The 20,025-nt window shown below is 46.2% G+C and overlaps 2 protein-coding genes across 6 annotated transcripts in view; one reads left to right on the top strand and one right to left on the bottom strand.

Moving 5' to 3' along the window:
- LOC135368319 (glutamine synthetase-like) overlaps positions 1 to 10,231 on the top strand; it is a 79,878-nt gene extending 69,647 nt beyond the window's left edge. For all 3 annotated transcript variants that reach the window (XM_064601510.1, XM_064601509.1, XM_064601508.1), the window contains exons 2-7: positions 4,264 to 4,442; positions 5,995 to 6,156; positions 6,253 to 6,399; positions 7,605 to 7,744; positions 7,849 to 8,036; positions 9,153 to 10,231. In XM_064601510.1, coding sequence (XP_064457580.1) covers positions 4,277 to 4,442; positions 5,995 to 6,156; positions 6,253 to 6,399; positions 7,605 to 7,744; positions 7,849 to 8,036; positions 9,153 to 9,441 — 1,092 coding nt within the window. In that variant the 5' untranslated portion in view covers positions 4,264 to 4,276 and the 3' untranslated portion in view covers positions 9,442 to 10,231. The remainder of the gene's footprint in view (positions 1 to 4,263; positions 4,443 to 5,994; positions 6,157 to 6,252; positions 6,400 to 7,604; positions 7,745 to 7,848; positions 8,037 to 9,152) is intronic.
- Positions 10,232 to 10,237: 6 nt separating this feature from the next.
- Positions 10,238 to 18,381, bottom strand: LOC135368320 (protein Dr1-like). 3 transcript variants are annotated; one of them, XM_064601511.1, is made up of 5 exons: positions 18,264 to 18,381; positions 17,581 to 17,695; positions 16,575 to 16,786; positions 13,011 to 13,174; positions 10,238 to 10,491 (listed from the first exon to the last, which is right to left on the bottom strand). In XM_064601511.1, exons 2-5 carry the CDS (start codon positions 17,610 to 17,612, stop codon positions 10,378 to 10,380), a joined length of 522 nt encoding a protein of 173 aa, XP_064457581.1. In that variant the 5' UTR covers positions 17,613 to 17,695; positions 18,264 to 18,381; the 3' UTR covers positions 10,238 to 10,377. The 3 variants fall into 3 exon arrangements, with proteins under 3 accessions (XP_064457581.1, XP_064457582.1, XP_064457583.1); XM_064601512.1 differs by having other exon boundaries at positions 17,581 to 17,675; positions 18,264 to 18,371; XM_064601513.1 differs by lacking the exon at positions 18,264 to 18,381 and adding an exon at positions 17,320 to 17,425 and having other exon boundaries at positions 17,581 to 17,665.
- Positions 18,382 to 20,025: the final 1,644 nt, after the last annotated feature.

The raw sequence follows: 20,025 nt of genomic DNA, 5'->3' as shown, positions 1-20,025 counted from the left end.
ATCTCGAATGATATCGTTATCTGCCCTGATTTGATGGAAACGGGAGGCGTACGCCTTTTCTGTGACACTTATGCTGTTCATAATTGTCACAGAAAAGGCGTACGCCTCCCGTTTTCAACAAATCAGGACAGATAACGATATCATTCGCTATAATGGTTGGCTAGGAGCGTGCTATGCGGTGAAGTTCATTTTTAAGAGTGTTCCTTGACGACCATATGGATCAGGGCCCTCTAAACAAAATCGCACGTTCTGTTACGGTCAGCGCGCTGTAATTCGCGATGTGAAATTAGTTTGCCGCAGCATGCACTCTTAAAAATGAACTTTACCGCATAGCACGCTCCTAGCCAACCATATTACATACCAACCATACAATTATGCTGTTCATAATTGTTACAAAAAAGGCGTACGCCTACCGTTTTCAACAAATCAGGGCAGATAACGACATCATTCGAGATTATGGTTGGCTAGGAGCGTGCTATGCGGTGAAGCTCATTTTTAAGAGTGTACGGTCGTTTTGCCTGCGCGGAAAGAAATTGCAGTCTTAAAAATAAACTTCACCGCATAGCACGCTCCTAGCCAACCATCATCTCGAATGATATCGTTATCTGCCCTGATTTGTTGAAAACGGGAGGGTACGCCTTTTTTGTGACACTTATGCTGTTCATAATTGTCACAAAAAAGGCGTACGCCTCCCGTTTTCAGCCAATGAGGTCAGATAACGATATCATTCGAGATTATGGTTGGCTAGGAGCGTGCTATGAGGTGAAGTTCATTTTTAAGAGTGTAGGAGCGTGCTCTGCGGTGAAGTTCATTTTTAAGAGCGTGCGGTTCGACTGGTGTGTCAATAAAATGCCGCCGAGTTGCAGATTTTGTCGAATGGGAGAGCGGCGCTTTCAATGGTGCCAGACGTGCACAGGCCAGGCACAGCGCGGGGATTAACGAATGCGATACTCTAAGCGAAGCTATTCATTCACTCTACGCTGTACGAGCGACACGGAAGGCGAGCAGATTTACGAAAATACAGAAAGTGATAGAAGGGTTTAATGTCCTTCTCTTCGTTGCTCGCAGGAACACAGGCCTAGCACATTTTCTCGAGCGAACACAGGTTGCGCAACGTGGCCGAAACGTTCTTCTGTTCTGTGCATCTGTTCATTTGACGCTTGCGACCTTCCGTTTTAGCTGCTGTCGAGGAAGCTGGAAGTCGTCATCTTCCGTGTCATTCATGTCTTGATCCCACCCACCCAGGTGTTGAGGGTTACTGTGTAGTTCTGGTAGCTGTGGCATGTTGGTGGTCGCTGTGTCGGAAGGACCTTTCGGCGGTAGGAATTGTAATGCTGCTGCCGCCAGTGCGTGACGTTTGCAGTTCCTGTGGCATATCCGTACGATCGAAGCTTGTCGTTGGCCGTGCAAGTGTAGTCTCTCGCTCCGATCCCGGCCGCATGCGGCGCTCACCGACGAGGTGCGGTCGCCAGTCGCCAGCCTATCCCTCCGCCAGACGAAGGGAGTCACGTGGCACACCCTTTGTCATAAAGACAACAACACCATCTCATTCTATCCCGCAATAAATCTTACCTTTATGATTGCTCATTTAAATTGTGCATATTGCCGTTATCTCTTAGTCTCAATCCTCAATAGAAAGCGATTTTGCGGAAACTCTAATCTTAATTACCTTCAACACTTCAATTTCATATAATTTACCTTCACTTGCATTTACCCTCTTATCTCCCCTTTACATCTCCACTTCCTGCTGTTTTCATTGTTTTCATTCAAGCTGCCCCTGGGGTAGTACCTTTGTCCTCGTCTTTTTTACTTCTTGTCTGTCCGCACATCGACACCGCCGTCTTTCTTTCGCCCACATGGGCGACTGTAGGAACACGTGATGCCTAGCAGCAACTAATGTAACTGTTCTCCCTTTCCCCTCTCCCCCCCCCCCGAACAACATGCCGCCAGCTAGGCAGGCAGAGCGCTCGTCTACCCAACGTTACCCCCCCCCCCCTTCTTATAAGTGTGTGTATGCAGTTTTGTTTAAAAAGCTGTTATAGAGCATGCAGGCATCACAGTTCACACGTATTCGCTACATCACATTCAACTGCGCATGTTCCACTTGTACTACCTGAAACGGACTGATGAGAACGAACATTGTTGACACATCAACATGAACGTTTGTTCTCGGCATGCCAGCTGTTCTCTGCGCTTTCCCGTAAATTGTACGCAATCACTAGATGAGCGCACGTGCACCGGCAGCTTGCCTCGGGAGGAAACTACGAAAAAAAAAAAACAAAACAGGAATTGCATTGCAGAACATTGGGTAACATTTGCCGGCCTCGGTAGCTCAGTCGGGAGCGCTTGCTTAGCTCAAAATCGCAGGTTCGATCCCGACAGAGGACGCTAGCAACGAGGGGGAGGTAAACACTATACTTCTAGCACCGTGTGTCGGATATTTTCGGCGCACGTCAAAAGAAGCATGGGTGGTTGATATTATCGCAGCCCTACCCATCGCCAGCAGAATTGGAGGCGACCATTGTTTGAATCCACCCTGTTTATAAAAAATCATGGAACGAAGACCTTGTCGCGTTACCCTCAAACGCTCTCTAGCCTCGTGCGCTCCTTAGCCTCGTTCCTAGCGACGAAACAATAGGCGGTGGACTGCCAAAATCGCTCTTCCCTTTGGAATGAATACTGGTGGCCGCCGTCTTTAATAATTAACGGGCTCCTCATAGGGATTGCCGATTATGACATGGTCGTTATAACCTAGTAGGTGGTGGTCCACACGTGCGCAGTCCCTGTGACTACCACGGGGCGGCAGCACTAATGGCGGCGCCCATTGCTTGAATCGCGTTTTTGTGTTTGGTATGCAAGAGGCGAAGCCAGAACTACGCACTTCTCGAGCGCAAAAGGAGGGAAAGGGTGTTCGCGTCGGAGGGCCACGTGTTTTGTAACAGTGGAGCTCATTGATAGCGTCCTCGATAAACTGTACCGGTGCACCCCGGTGCGACCTGGTGCGGCTTGCCAGCCTCGATAAACTGCACTGGTGCGCACTGAATGTCCTCGATTAAAGCGGTGCACCCGTTCAGTGCAACACTGAGTTGCCCCGAACCCACACCGAGAAAATCGGCCGAGCGCCAGAGACCAGAGCGCAATCCCAAGAAGCATCGCGATTGCCGGAAGCACGGAGGAAGGCGGAAGTGGCAAGTAGCCAGGTGTAACCAGGCAAGCAGCAGTAGACAGCCATCTCAGCATGGCATTCGATCAGTGCCGCTCGCCACGATCAGTGCCGCTCACTACGGGTCGCGCAGCCTACGAGACACAACGAGCACATATCACTAGGCGCGCACGCTAGTATCCACCAGACCCACCAGCGCAGTGCAGTTTCATGTTCGGTAATGCCTCCGCTCATGGCACCGCCAGTATAGAGCGTCACGCACCCCGGTGGTTTCGGGGCAATTCAGGAGCAAGTTTATCGAGGACGCTACGAAATAAACGCCGATCTGTTGGCCAGATAAACCGCTTTCCGGTCCAGATAAGCCGAAGCGATATGTTGTTTCTGCGCTCGTGAAGTGCGTAGTTCTGGTTTCGCCTCATCTGCAGAACAAGGTTTTGCGATTTAAATCTCAAAGCACGTGCTCGTTTCATGATTTTCGAGAAAGAGGGTGGATTCAAATAATGGTCGCCTCCAACTCTGCAGTCTCGCATTTTCGCAAATGCACCTAATTAAAAAGTTCATTAATTCATCTTAGGTAATTAGTCGTCCAGTAGCTACATATGCTCTTTCCCACAGGGTGTCCGCCTGGCCGGGTAAATGACCCGCAAAAATGGCATCAATCTGCTGTCGCAGCTTTTTTGAAACTCTATAACGAATAACAAAACACCCTGTATTATATCGAAAGTGTATAGTGCAGGATAAACATTTATGGCACACCGGAGCACTATCATTCTGCCAGTGGGCGACAGCATGAATGAAAGCGGACACGGACACCCCTTAAGAGTGGTGGTGTCCGGTTAAGGTCCCTGTGATACTTTATGATACAACAGGAACAATCCGGGGTGGTTGGTATAGGTTCATGTCCTCTGTGTTCCTTCATTAGACTTCAGTTGAGAGTCTGCAGTCGTCCTGTCTACTTCTACCCCGTCCTTGTCTTATTCTTGCTGCTATTCGTCATCATGATACTTTACGGTGTCCTTAATGAAAGTAACCTTGGGACTTAAAATGATGCTGGTCGCCGTTCCGTAAGTTTTGCCCCCGCGCTGACCTACATGTTGCAGATAATCCAAAAGAATGGATGCTCCATCCACTACTTGTAAGAAGGCAACGCTGGCCTGGTACCTGAACCTGCCTCAACCTGCCAAGGCAGTGCAGTGCACGTACATATGGATCGACGGCAGCGGCGAAGGACTGCGTAGTAAAACTCGTACCGTGGAGCACGAACCAGTGAGCCCAGAAGGTAAACACTTCCTTTGTCGGTTCCGTTTTACACCTCTGGAAGCACGCGGCAGTGCAAGAGAGTAACAGAGAGTGCAACCTCTGTAATACGCATTGGGGCTCTTGGTACAGGGCCCAGAAAATCATTTTTTAAAATCGAAAAAAAAAATACTCAGTGTCAGGGATGCACCTAATAAACGACACGGACAGAAAAAAAACACACTTTGTTTTGTGTCCGTGTCATTTACTGTTGTAATCCTGAGACGTTTTTTTTATAGCGATTTTAAAGACGAACAACTGAACAGCCCAATTTTTAACTTTATTCCAGGAAATCGTTATCATGTGCGGGTCTTTTGACAGAACACCTCTGCTACTGCGTGGTGACATTGCAGGAACACTGTTGCCATACCTAAAAGTCCTGTGTCGGTATCTGAAGGAAAGAACGTATATGTATATCTCCGATCATTATTTAGCCGCTGGCACCGTTTGTTGACATTATTGCTCCACGTGGTATATATTTTAAATTCTGTGTTACAACCGCGATGCAACTATGGCTATGAGCCGTGTGCAGATTCAGGGAGGACAGCAGGCATATAGGGTGGGAGATAGGTGGGTTAATGGTTAATGTGTGTTCTGGGCAGGATTTAGGGGGAACTGTGCCGATACGCGTCTGGGAAGTTTGTCGGAGAACCCATAGGGGGACGCTGGGCAAATCCCAGGAGCGAGGAAAGGAGCGGAAGAGGCGGTATGCGACGGCAAAAGTGAAACCGCATAACGTGAGCCAGATGACCGTGTTCCTGTGAACGACATCACGGGTCTACAGACATTTTGATTCAGCACCGTCCTTTGAAACAGAATGGAACAGACAAAGTGGGCAAAAGTTCGTCATGGTGTCATTGAAGCCTCTCTACTGGAAGCTTTACTGCCAGCTGTCGGCAGGCGGACCGTTCACATTTGAAATGACATCAAAAGTCCAACTTCAAACTGCATTTCTCGAAGCAAGATAACACATACCGTAATTTCACGCGTATTAGCCGCGGCTTAATTATGCGCGATTTTTTTTTCTAACGGGCGCTCTGCGGCTTATCCACTGGTGCGGCTTATCTGATCGCTGTTTTTCCTTGGTATTTTCCCCATACACCTGTTTTAACGAAAGAACCGACAGTGTCTCTGGGACAGCGCCGCCCTCCCGATGTACGAGCAGTATACGTTACAGGGGCGAGTCCACATTCGAGTAGATGGACCTTCCTGGTCTCTTGTGGAAGACCACTGGCCCAGCGATCCATAAAAAACACGCAACAAGGGCACAATTCGATATGGGTAGAACACTAGAACTGAACCCTTTCGTGTACACCTTGCTGACGCCAGAGTATGGACCACAGGGTTTATGGCCTCCTTTGTCGCACAAATCAGTCGCGTCGTATTGCCCGCGGCTTATCTGCGAGTGCGGCTTATCAGCCAGAAAAAATTCAAAACGCTCCTAAAACGGGTCCCGCGGCTTATCTGCAGTGCGGCTTATACGCGTGAAATTATGGTACATCAGACTCTTTAACGCGATTTAAATGTTTTTGTAGATCTATCCGTTTGGAATTTTGATGGTTCAAGTACTGGCCAGGCTGACGGCAGCAACTCCGACGTGTACCTCTACCCCGTGGCCGTGTTTCGCGATCCATTTCTTGGCGGACCCAACAAGTTGGTGATGTGCGAAACGTACAAGCACGACAATAAACCTCACGGTAAACGAGCACAACATTGCGTTTATATACGGTCCTGTGTTACGCAAAGGCGACTGGGCTGGCTTCTGTTTTGTGTCAATGCCGTTATTGTTGCAGAATCCAACAAAAGGCATACCTGCAAAAAGGCTATGGAACTCGCAAAGGACCAACGACCGTGGTTCGGAATCGAGCAGGAATACACTCTCCTCGAGGCAAATGGAAGGCCCTATGGTTGGCCCAAGAACGGGTTCCCGGGACCACAAGGTGGGCGTCATAAGGACTCCCAGGAGTTCGAGTTTTCAAGGATATCGGAAGAGATTTCGACCTGTTCAAGTATTTCAATGCAGCTGTAACAGTTTATGAGACAGAGCCGGTAATCCATTCACCGTGTGGAGTACGAGCCCAACATATTAACTAAAGACCATGGGGAAAAAGGGGGGACTGTTTTGACGCCACCGCTGCCGGCACGACGGAGCACTGGCTGTGTGTGTGGCGTCAAAACCAGGCGACCTTTGCCACTGGCGGGCTAGCTTTGTGCAACCTTTGAGTGAGCAAAGGATGTTCGTGACGTCAGCCTGCTTGCAGGGGGTGTATAGCGGGACCGCTCGACGCATCTTTCTTTCTTTTTTTTTTTTTGTGCGCGTGAACTGCGCGAGGCCGCGTTGAATGCAATATGGCAAAAATAGGATATACGGGAGGGGGGGGGGGGGGGTATATGTTTATGAAGCAAAAAAGAAAGGGAAGGTTAGCCAGGCAAAGAGCTGGCTTGCTATTCCGAAAAAAAAGGAAAAGGAGAGGCGGAAAACGGAAAAGAAAAGGCAGGAGAAAGAAAAACAAAAAGGGGAATAAAGAAAGAAAAGGAATGAAAAAGAAAAAAGGGGGAATCGAAAAAAAAAGGGAGGACAGAAAAAAGAAAAACAGGGATATACAGGGTGGGTGCTATAAAAGGTCAGTCACATTTTCGCGCGTGACGTTATATGTACTTGAGAGACAGGCTTCTGCTACCACACAGTAAATAATTTGTGCCAGAGAAACGTAAAAAAGAAATCGTGGTTGTCATGCACTGCGTGAAAAAATAAATACGACCACACAAACTTTCGTCTCCATGCATTTCCTATGCGCTATACCGATGGATTGAGACGAAAGTTTGCGTTGTCGAATTTGTTTTGATACACAGTGGTTGGTAACCACAATTTTTTCGTAGGCTTCTCCGGCATAAATCCCTTACTCTGAGGCAGCGGAAATCTGTGCGTCAACGAGGTATCGGACGAGGAAATATCACGTCATGCAAGAAAATGTGACTGACTTTTTAGAGCACCCACCCTGTATTTCAGATAATAGGCCTCCTCCGGCCTAATAGGGGTCTTGGTTGTCATCTTTACGTAACGACTTTGTATTTCCCGCTCGCCTAACAATAGCTACGCGTCTTTCACGTGCACATTGTGATACGGGCTACGGTCCCTACCCAGGACCTTACTACTGCGGTGTGGGACCAGATCGCGTCCATGGCCGGGATATCGTCGAGGCCCATTACCGCGCTTCCCTCTATGCTGGTATACGAATTTCGGGCACCAACGCTGAAGTAATGCCCGCTCAATGGGAGTTCCAGGTATGCAAGTAGTGAACTGACACGCTTGATGTAGTTCACTGAGGAACTTTTGCATCAGAGGCTTTCTCAATAGGCGCGCAATTAATTTGGTAATGTTCCCACAGGTTGGCCCGTGTGAGGGTGTGTCAATAGGTGACCAGCTGTGGGTAGCTCGCTATATTCTTCAACGTGTAGCCGAAGATTATGGCGTCATCGTCAGCTTCGATCCTAAGCCAATGGAAGGAGACTGGAACGGTGCTGGGGCACACACAAACTTTAGTACACTGACCATGCGCGAACCCAACGGAATAAGGTAAGTGCTAGAAGTTCAGGGAACACACTCAGACAGCGTGGCTGGTACCGAGATTCCAACCGAAGTCACCTACACTCGAAGAAGAAAAAAAAAAGAGGGAATCGGGGAGAAAGGACAGCTTCCAGTCCGAGATTACAATTACTCCCAATTTTCGTCCCTTGACTATGAAATTTCGTCCCCAGCACCGCAAACAGTCTCCAAAACTTTGCAGACTTCCGTGAATAAACCTCAACCCGAGAAACGTCGTCATGACGTTGGTAGACAGACTGAAACCGAAACAAATCGGAAGGGGAGGGCTGGGTTCCACGAATGGACACTTGTTCGCTGCCTCCTATATTGAAAGAAAAATAGGACCGAAGGTCGCGTCCCTTTCAGGGACCATCGTAATCCCGTGTCTTTCTTGCGCGACTTTGTTCGCCTCTAGCTCCGAGCGTAGTTCAACTCTACCAAATTGGTGGCGCTGTCGAACACCATGACGTCATTTCGATGATCCATGATGTCGAACACCATGACAAACAGGGAGAGGTCTATTTAGTCTGTACCCAAAAAGCTTAAAATTCTTCTTTTGCTTAGAGTGTAGTCTTTGCGCGAGGCAGTTATCTCAATACTGCTGCCACTGGAGCCATAGTAACGGGAGTTCCACGTCAGTGGTTGAGGTTCAGACGGGGTCAACCTCTGAATATGTCTTGTTGAGGGGGAGATTTTTTTTTTTTTTTTATTCCGTGTTAGCGCCTCGAAGCAACTGTGGCTATCAGCGACGTACAGATGTGGACGGATGGAGAGGACAGCAGGAAGGGGTGGGGGAAAGGGGGTTTAGTATTCGTCCTGGGCCGACTTCAGAGGGAACTGTGCCGACATTCGTCTGGAAAGTCTTCGGAAAACCCAGGGAAAACCTCAGACAGCACAGCCGGTGGTAGGAGAGAGAGGGCGAGATATATAAAACCCTAGCACCTATACGTTAAGCTGATCAACTAGTACACGCCCTGCTGTCATCCATCCTTCAGAATCCGTAAGAATGGAGCGTTTTGGAAGGCACACAAAATATGGAAAACCACACAGAAAACCTTCGTTACTTCATCGTTCTGTCGGGTAACGTGTCCTTTTCATGCGTTGTAGTGCAATCGAGGCAGCGATCATGAAGTTGTCGCTTCGTCACGAGGACCACATCAAGGCCTACGATCCTAAGGGTGGACGGGACAACGAACGCCGCTTGACAGGTCTTCACGAGACCTCCAGTATCCACGATTTTTCGGCAGGCATCGCCAATCGCGGAGCCAGTATTCGTATACCTCGCCATGTTGCACAGGATGGTCATGGTTATCTTGAGGACCGCCGTCCGGCGTCTAACTGTGATCCGTATTCGGTTGCAGACCGAATTGTTCGCACTGTTTGCCTCAATCAGTAACCAAATCAAATTTTATTAATTTTATTAATCTGATTTTGTTAAATTTTATTATTAATTTTATTAAGGAGATTGCCGCTGAGATATTGTCTTTCCTTTTCATTCGTCTGCTAGTCAAGTACTGAGAGTCGGATGCACAAAGTGAAAGTGCAGATTCCTGCTTGGCTATTGTAAAAGCAGAAGAAGAAGAAGAAGAAGAAAAAAAAAGAACACAAACTTGTTTTCAAAATGCATAAATTTCACTGGAGTCTTATATCTTTCTACAATTCTTTTTATATCTCCCCCCAAAGGGTCATTCGAATGTCATTGTTTCTTGGGCGTTAGAAGCTTGTGTGTTTGTACTGTAGGGTGCTTGTCTCAACTAATGCTTGTTGCATACATTGCTATGCACCATTATTGAGGTACCTGTCATAGAGAGGTATCAGTTTCTGGATCCCTGCATCTCAGAATGATGCAGCCTATTATGAAAATAAAGTACTGGTTCGCCAATCCGCCGTATCACAGCTTCGGTCGCTACATTATTTTTTAATCTCTGAGAAAAAAAAAACACCTGTGATGAAAACATTTTTGTTGTTTGTCCTCACAAACTTTCAGAGGACTGTCCCTTTGACTGCACGCAGCAAATACGAGGCGACAGGCTGTCCTATTGCATTTTAAGACATGTCCATACCATCTTAAGATGGCATCTGTGACTCAACAGTGCACAAGTAAACTTGCATGCATCGCTAATAATTGCAAATTGTACTCCTTTGCTGGATGTGCCTCGTATCTTGCATTAAACCATGCAAAAACTGTTACGTCTGTTGACATTAACTATTTGAATTTATTCTGCATTAAAACGGGAACAAAACTTACACATCAATTATGGATGTTCAAAACATATCCAAATGAGGCGGGGAAAGTACTAAATGAAGTACAAACAGGAAACAGACATCTCAATCAATATTCATCGTCATCTTCTGTCTGGCTCATCTGCTGTTGTAGCTGCTGCTGTGCCACCTGCTGCATTTGTGTCCACTCCTGCTGTGCCAGCTCAGCTTGCTGCTGCCTTGCCTGAATTGGATGCAAAAGTATTGTAGCATTACGAAAAAAAGAAAAATGTACATTTCACTACTGCAAAGTAATGGCATTTTATTGGGGTGAAGTGTATTTGACTTTGCCCTCTTCAAAAGGTCCTCTGGGTAAGTCTGGCTCTGACATGGTCCACTCCTCTGACACTTTGTCAAAAGAACATGGCCAAGAGTACTGTGAGACAAGGAGGCACGAGACTATATTCTTGTTTTCTTCATGATGCTGAACAAGTTGCTCACACTCAGATATTGCTGTGGGGTACGGATAAGATACCAAGCATTATCTCGGCAACGCGGCTGAACTTCAAAAGCCCACCTGGACTTCCCACAAAGCTTAAACAAAGCAGTTGGCTCTCAATCAGGCCCGACTCTTCCACATAACATGTCAGAACGATCGTGTACAGCTGTGCCCGGATATCATTACTGCCCCCAACAGTGAACGCGGAAACTTTCCGTCTCAGTGCGCTTGCAACACGCCCTTGTGCGCGAAGTCATTGTCTTTCTTGTGGATAAACTAATTTAGATGCTGTTGTTTGCCCTAGCATTCAAGGTGGCTCTTGTGCTTCCTCGATGTAACATGAGTAACAACGTCGGAACTCCCTCCGTGCAAAATGGTGATGTCGTGCCACAAACGGTACAGAACGCATGATGCTTGCCTTTCCTGTACTCAATTATGCGTCTAAATTCAGCTGTGTACTGCTTGAGGAACACTCGCAGGTACTTTTGCTTACGCGGAGCCATGAATGGTGATATCCAAGGCAGGAACACAGTAAAGGTAGACTGCCTGCACTGGTCACACCCAAAAACTAGAGGTGGAACGAATCCAGAAGTTTCCGAATCCGAATCCAAGGAAGGTTCTGTGAATCCACGGATCTTACGAATCTAGAATCTTTCGAATCCTTTCTTAAAAAAAAGGGAGTTTAAAAAGCCGGGGGAAGAAAACACTTCATCTGAAAAGTGTTTTCAGGCAGAATTTGATATATCTTTGTTTAACGAAAAACCAATTAAATAATAATTCACTTTCAGGAGAAAACACTCTCATATGCTTCTTCTTAAATGTTATTTATTTAACACGTTGCTCATCGAAACACAAACTCTCGAGTCTGAATTCTTTCCATAAAACTAAGAAACAATCCAAAGCAAAACCATGTTACTTCCAAACCTATAATGTAAGAGTTCTGCCTGAACCCTTTCAATCCAGAAAAACTGAAAAAGTAATTAATTTTAAAAAGCAACATAGTTGGTGGATTCGAAAGCTTCGATTCGCCGTTTTGGGCACTGGGATTCGGATTCTCGAATCCCCAATCCTTGCCAAGGATTCGTGGATTCAGCCTGGCCTGTCCCTACTAGGAACTGTCCAGAAAGCAGCGGCGATGTCGATGGCAATTGGGCTGAGATTGGATTTACGTTCGCGTCTATGTGGCCAGACCAAAAGCAGTTGTTTGGACAGGTATGGGGCAAACTGCATTTTCCAGGAAGTTTGTTTCTCGATTGTACAGAACGGTCTAAATCCCGGAGTCTCCTGGATAAACCGGGAGACTTGGCAGTTATGTCTATTTAGTATTGTAGCTGGGGATACGTGCTGACGCCAGAGTGCTGATTATACCTAGACAACAGCACTAACCCTGAGTGAACTCGTGCGTCGGTCCAAGGGAGCTCAACTTAAGCAAACTGACAGAACCTGAACCCGACTTATTCAAAACCAATTTACACAGCCATCCTTAACAGCTACAGAGGGAGAAGACTAGGTTTGATGGAGTTCTTATCACCAGAACAGTAGCCTCATGGATAAAATTTAATGTTCTACTGTTACAAGTGCATCCTCAGTATAAACCGAAACTCATAAGAAAAGACAGGCCGAAGCACATTTAGTTTCACTACTAGAAGACCGCAAATTATAAAGTTGGTCTGCTGCACACAACTGAACCACCTTTCTTGCACGCTTAGAACTGCCTCATGATACAAAGGGCATTATACCTGGACTCCTTGGCATTTGTTGCACTTAAAAACTCAGTGATAAGTAGACCCTGATGTTTTAGGGTTAAACCCGATTTTCCCCCGAATTGAGGTTCATTTATCTAGGGTTAAACCCGATTTCTACCTGCAAAACTGCACCTAGGCTAGCACCTCAAGGCATCGACATACTAGTTTCTCACAAAGTATGCGACTGCCCCTTACTTCTGGCACTCTGGATAAACGGTACAGTGAACGTTTATTCTACAATAATGCCCGATTTCTCCCCAAACTTAGTCTGATGGTAATTTTTCTGCCCGAATTTGCACGAATTTTCGACATCAATTTATTGACCCGATTTCTACCCCCCGAATTTGGAAAAATATAAAACCCGAAAACTTCAGGGTCTAGTGATAAGGTGTCAAACGTTCAAGTGACACCACAAGAATTATCAATGAACAGGGAAGAGAAGTTCATGAACCTTAATGAAAACTAAAATTATCTGCACAATAATAAAGCACATTACAATGCTGAGATTTGTGGTGTCACCTTTGCGAAAAGTTCTTGCTGTTGCCGAAGCAGCTCCTCTTCGGGGATACCCAGGTTCTCTAACCTAGTGCTCTGGCGGCGTCTTTTTGCCGCAACAGCCTTGCAGTCTTTCAGTACAGCTTCTGCGTCCTGACGGTACGCACCAAAACCCAGGCTGTCAAGTGCTGTGGATCAAAGGTCAGAAATATGTAAGGTGTGCTTAAAACACAAGTCTCAAACGATGGTTTGCTGAGAAAGCTGCGACTAGGGTTGCCACCAGGCCGGTATTACAGTCAACCCTCGATTTATGAACCTTCGATTTATGAATTCCCTCGTTTTATGAACACTAGCATGAGGAACCAAACCTTTTACATGCACTTTTCTTTTGTTTTATGAACCTCGATATTCGAATAGTGAGTGGTATTTCTGGGAACGAACTAGGAGTTTTTGCCCTCAATTTATGAACGGATCGTTCCGAGGCCAACAGAAACCTTCGGGGGATTATTCATGGCCTTATGAATGGCGCCTGAACAGAAAAAATGTTTTCCAGGTATTGCACCCCTGATTCTTAACCCCTCGAAATCCGAACAACAAACGGTTTTTGCAGAAGTGTTCCTGACCTCAATTGATGAATAAGGTGTCCGCTGTCACCCGGAGATTAATAAACGTAGGTTAAAAATCCCAGAGGAAATCCGAGACCAGTTGAGTGCAAATGTGCTGACATCTCTTCTTTCCAAGATTGACACAGCGGAAGGCATGGTCCAAAGCAAAATCAAACAATGTATTGCATTATACACACAATCCCATCTCAGAAATACTGTTCCATTTGCTCGATACTACTCACAGAATTTTTTATTTATGAACGATTTTTCGGGGAACCGAGGGTGTTCATAAATCGAGGGTTGACTGTATTCCGGCACGGCCAGTTATTTGCTCACTCTGCCGGTTGCCGGTAGGAAGGTGATACCGGAAGCCTTTTGCCGGTATTTGTGGCTCAACACCCTTCACTGGGGCTTTTCCTTTCAACATTCCACTACAGCTTGAATAAATATGGAGCACAGACCCAACTCCGTAGTCACCAGCCGTCTTCTTAGTTATTCATTATTATTATTATCATTGTTGTCTTGAGCGAGTACGCTCGTTCTCTCTTTCTCTCTCTCTGTATACTCTCCACCCACTTTCCCTTTCCCGCGAACATTTCCCCCTTTCCCTCTATTCCACCTCCTCTCCCTCAGCCGGTATTTTTCACTATGAAATGTGGCAACTCTAGCTGCGATGTTAGGTATTATTAGAGCCCGAAGTTATAGGGTTCACCCTGTTGCTTCCCTGAATTGAAGGCCGCCTCTTTAGGATGAAACCTGATTTTTACCCGGTAAAGTGCCATCCCTGAGGCGTCCGTAGGAATGCACACTAACTTGCTTGGCAGCAAATGCGGTTACATAACCGTTTGTACTAAACCAGTACAGGTAGTTTGGGTAACTGAGCCCAATAGCTCCCCGAATTTAGCACACTAACTTTTTTCAATCGAATTCGCATGAATTTAGAGCACATGTTTGTTTACCTGATTTTTAGCCCCCGAACTTACAAAAAAACATTTCCCGAAAACTTCAGGCTCTAGGTATTATGTGCAGTAAAAGCCAGGAACACCACTTAAGACTACAGTGAACACTTCGTCTATTATAAAGGCATGACATTTCTCGAATGTTTGGAATGATATGAATTGCATTGGTTACATGGGATCAATTTTTCAAATAATTCGTAATAGTGCACCGCACCAGTCTTTCTTTTGTGTTAATCTTGCTCAGGAGTAGGAATCTAACACTCGAATTGTTCCTGTCCCGTAGGTATAGTAACCTCAATATAAGTTCATTCCAAAGTTCGACAGCTGGTTACCTGTCTGTGCCCCAGAATGATGGATCACATATACAATCAGGGCCCTGTGTTTTCAGGTTTTATGTTTTTTGAAAAACGAGGGGTAAAAACTCGGGTTTTATTTCAGGAGCCATAAAACAGGGTAAAATAGGGCGATACTGGGTGGAAAAGTAGATTTTCAGGTAGAGAGAGAAAAAAAAAAAGCACCTCTCGCATTTCAGATGATCATGAGATGCGGAACAGCTGTGCTGAGTATCCTGTGCCTGTATTGGTGGCTCAATTGGCACTTTGCAAGTTCATTTTTCGTTTTTTTCGGGTGTTACCCTATGTGATGAGGACGCAAATTGGGGGTTAATAATGAGTTTTACTCTGAAATACGGGGCCCTATACAGTAAAACCTCATTTATTCGACCCCCGATAATGCGGAAATTCGGACTGCCCTCACGGTCCCGGCAATCATGCATAGAAAAGTATAGGAATAGGCACTTGTTAATTCGGAAGCATTTGGAGAGATTACGGGTAATTCGGAGCTCCAGACATTCGCTCGCGGGACCACGGAGCGAAGTTGCGCGAACCTGACAAGACCATTCGAGTGGTGGCGCCAGTAAGCAGCAGCAAAGTGTACTGACGAAGCACCCATCACCATCGCTATGATCATTGGCATCACGTGGTGTCTCGCCTTCAGCATTCACCAAGTGTTTGCACGTCTTTGGGTGTTTGGTCTCTGTGGTCTCACGAAACTGCCTTCGGCACTGTGGTTTTGTGTACCAAGTGAGAAGCGAGGCGTGGCGCAAAAAGGCCGGGGTTGGATGAGGACGACAATTGCCATTTTGATAGCGTCCTGCCCGCTACTGTGCAGCTTTCGGATTACTTTGCAATTGACGAAGGTGTCGCCGTATCCAGACTGTTGACGGAGAACGAAATCCTCAACACGCCAGACGCTGCATAGGACGTTGAATGTGAGTGTGAGAAACAGAACATTCCACCCAGTCGCACCATCAAATAAGCCGAGGAGCATTGAGGACTTTTGCAACGGCACATGCAACAGCGTTCAGGGGCATGAGCACCTATCCGCGACAGGTGTTTTCACCGCACAGATTTTGTCCCGGAAAGAAAACAATGATTACTGCAGTTTTTTCTCTAAATAAACCTGCGTTCACATAGGCATATGTAACTCGCATTTTGCTGTCCTTTTTTTTATTCCGACACTCGGATAATTCGTACGTTGGTGGTGGGTCCCGTGAGATACGAATTAACGAGGTTTTACTGCATATACTTCATGGTAAGTAGATGAGTTGCCTTTTTGTATTTTTGTCATTTGACAGTGGGACAAAGAATGCTCTATTTTTATGCTCTGTTGACCTGGACTTACCCAGACCACAAAACGAGGTCAAAAAGGGTGGGGTCTTCAATGTTCTTCCCTGAAACGTGCCCTCACTGTTCAGAAATTGAGGGTTCATATACCAAGGAGGAAGAATAATGAGGGGGGAGGATACCTTGTCCCAGGAAGCACTGTTCATAAAGCAAGGAATTCGTAAATTGAGGGATGAATAAAAAAAAGCTTCAGAAAAGCAGTGGTATCCCCAAGGACCCCCTGTTTACTTAATTCCAGAAGTAATCACTATGCCTGGTGTTTTGTGCCAAAATCAACAAGTGACAGAAAGGAAAGGCTTCCCGGGACCTAGAAATGTAGGGAGTAGAAAGTGTGGTTACCTCCCAGCACGTGATCGGCTGAAATAGTCTTCTTCTGCTGCTTATTGCAAATGTCATTCGCCTCAGTAGACAGGTGATGAATGAACTCGGTGCAACAGGTTAAGATGAGCTCCCGGGCTTCGTTCGCGATGCGAATATTAGGCAGCAGTTCTTTGATCATCTTGTTCATCGCTGCACGGGGGATGGTGAGATCCTCCTCGTCCCCCATAGTGCTACGGGGAGAAAAGAACGTTGAGTTAGAGCAGTGTTTCCCAGACTTCTCGTTGTGTCAGACCCGCCAAACCACCGAGAATCCAAACGAAGAACCCCGTTAAGTACGATTCACGTTGACATAAATAAAGGACGCGAAGAAAGAAAAGGAAAACAAACAAACAAACAAGGCACTGCTATGCAGGAAATGAGAGGGTAGGGTCGGAAGCCCCTCCAAGAAAATTATGAACGAATGTCTCAACCGTAGGCAATAGACCACAGCGTATAAGGGGATTATTGACCTTTGGGCAAAGTGCGCAACCAACAGACATGGGAATAACGACGATACATAAAAGATAGATATGTTTATTTTAGGTAAGGTGACCCATAAACAACCACTGCAAACAAACCCCCAACAACAACACATGCAGCTCCCCAGTTTCCCTCTCTCCCCTATTGCCCATGGAGCGACCTCATTGGTCCTTCTCCAAATACCCCCTTATTGCTTCTTTGTGAGCGGACAGACACATAATCACATAGTTTATCGTATTTTTACCCTTTTGCAGAGACAAATTGTTGTAGCGTACTGAAACCTCCGATATGCAGGGTATCTGGGCGATAAGATTCAGATTACAATCGCATCCTGTATAAATCGTGACGACCTGCGGGAAAAGAGGGCACAATTTCCATGGGTGATCTCCAGGAGGGGGTCCACAGTCCCCCTGCCTCCTTCTCGGAATGCCGTGAGCCCTACCGGGGCTTTCATATGTAGCCTACTCTTTTGTGCTGGTTTTTGCAGCTTTAATTTTTTACTCACCTTTGGATGCAGTTGTTTGGACTGGATCTCATAGAACGTTCAGGAAGACAGATCCAAATTCTATGCAAGAGACTTGGTCATGCCACTTCATGTTCCTGCAATGTGCATCAACTTTCTGAAAACAGCAAGAAAGTGTGACTATAAATCACAAGTGGAAAAGACAGATCACACAATCAAAACATCATGAAGGCACAAAATAAATAAACGATAATTAAATTAGTGACACATACATTGTTGGTTGTCAAATCATTCGCAAAATATTCACCACAGACTGCAGTGCGGCTTGATTTCCATTGCAATGCGGCACTAGTGGAGACTTTGAACGACATCATAAATATGTAGTGTTGCGGAGCTGACTATTTTACATGCCCGCGCACGGCGACCCGTTTACAGCGTCCTACTTGGCGGTGCATGTTCCGTAAGCCGTGAGACACACGACAGCTGTAGTACAAGCAACGTGGAGTCTGTGTCAATGGGAGCGACGCAAAAGCTGCCAGAACGCATGCTCAGGTCTATCAAAACTGAGGAACAAGGGTGAACCAGAAGCCATATAGGGGTGATACCTTTACCAGCTTTGCTACGTGTAGGCCTAACAACAACCTGACAAGAAGCTTGCTAAGGTTCCAAGTTGTCTACCGAATACAGCAGCTTTTACAGCAAATCCAGATCACCCAGCTACTTACCGCTGTATTTCCTGATGAGAGAGTGCCTATGTAGATACCGCATAAGGCATGGGAATAACAGCCACCGGGACTGCCGAAATTCCCCTTCCACTTCCTTGCTAGCAATGTCCGCCATTTATTCTCTGGCAGCCGTGCTTCAGATTGCCATTCGGTGGCGCCATCTATGTACAGGCGAGAAAACTTTCACTTCCGTGAGTTGCCTCCACGAGTACTGTGCTCCACCGGCGATAGCTTTTAGCCATGCTAGTGCTCCATACAGTATATTTTACACTGTTGTGATGACAGCGTGCGACTTCTCAAACTTTGTAGGTGAATTTTGGTGAGGAAGTGATGACTCCGAGGTGGAGTTACTGCTAGTTGCTGAAGTACTGATACGCGAGCTCAGTGAAGCCATTACAGCATTACAGTTCCATAATTCAGCGGTTCGGTACCAGCCGTAACAGTACTGAAATACTGAAGAACAAACTTCCGGAAAGTGTGAATAGTCACACCTGTTCAGATAAATGTTTTGGCTTCCCTAATTCTCACTGACAGGCAGACACAATACAGGTTATCTTGGTTTCGATTTCGCGCAACATCACCGCTACCAGTGCTGAACTGTTCCAATTTCACATTGGACCGCTTTTGGAGCAGAAGTATAGAATATGGGAGTTGTATTCTTGGGTAGACATAAATGGGGCTATAGAATCCGCCAAAAAAGTAATTTCTGGTGTTACCGGCTGAAATACAGCGGATACCGTTGCAGACGACAGGGTGGAGCGATCTATTGCAGACGGCCTCTTGCGCATGGTAGCAGACGTCAAGTTGCGCGATATCCGCATGTCCATTGTTCGTTCCTGGTGAGTTTATTGCGATTTAATTCAATAATTTTGTGCATTCTTGTGTTATCATTGCTCGGTTGTCTGAATGCATGATTTGATACGTTCAATATTAGTTAGTGTCCAGTTTTTTGCACCTAACAAGGAGGAGTGTTCTTGCTTAGGGTTAGGAATAAGAGCCAGAGCAGTCACAAAAATGCTCAATAGTGCACGATTTGAGGAAGCATGAAGAACCAATTTTTTTATAGCAGTCTCCAGAACGCCGGTTGCCACTGCTAAGGCCTTGAAGGCCCAACACTAACAAACATATAATGCCATATTGTATGAGCATAGCTGCGACGTCGGTGTGTGTTGTCAAGTTCCGTGCAGTCGACTCGCTCCAAGTTATGAAATTTGAACGACTACTTCCCGCTTGGTGGGATCAGTACCAAGTGAATACAATATTGAACAACCTGACGGGGCTGTGAATCATTGTGTCATTAGTGAGTCTTTCATGTTGGATGAACATTTCACCGTCCTTCCATCATTCTTACGAGGCGATCACAAGGCGGTGTACTGTCATAGGGCGCGTTAAGTGGCCCTTTGTAAGGGCCCTTCAGGTTTAATAAATGAAATGAAACGAAATAGTTTCAGTTTTCGACACCGCTATCAAGAGCTGAACTCTCAACTTTACATAAGGTACCTTTTGAGAGTAGCAGTGTAGAATAGAATATTTTTATTCTTGGGTAAATATAAAGTAGGCTGTGGTGTCTGTCTAAGGGCCATTTGACGTTTACCCTTGCAGAAATGAAAACGGATCTTGCCGCAGACGACGGGCTTCGCAGACGGCAGTACCAACGCAGACGACACGTTCCGCTCTTTGGAGTGCCTGCGGCTCATGACAGGTGAGTTCCAGGAACGAAATGTTTTTGCTGTTTAACTCACTTATTTCAGATATTCCTGTA

Source organism: Ornithodoros turicata, chromosome 9 (assembly GCF_037126465.1).
Source record: "Ornithodoros turicata isolate Travis chromosome 9, ASM3712646v1, whole genome shotgun sequence".
Taxonomy (NCBI): Eukaryota; Metazoa; Arthropoda; class Arachnida; order Ixodida; family Argasidae; genus Ornithodoros; species Ornithodoros turicata.
The sequence above is the reverse complement of the archived record's forward strand: the minus strand, read 5'-3'. Positions and strand labels throughout refer to the sequence as shown.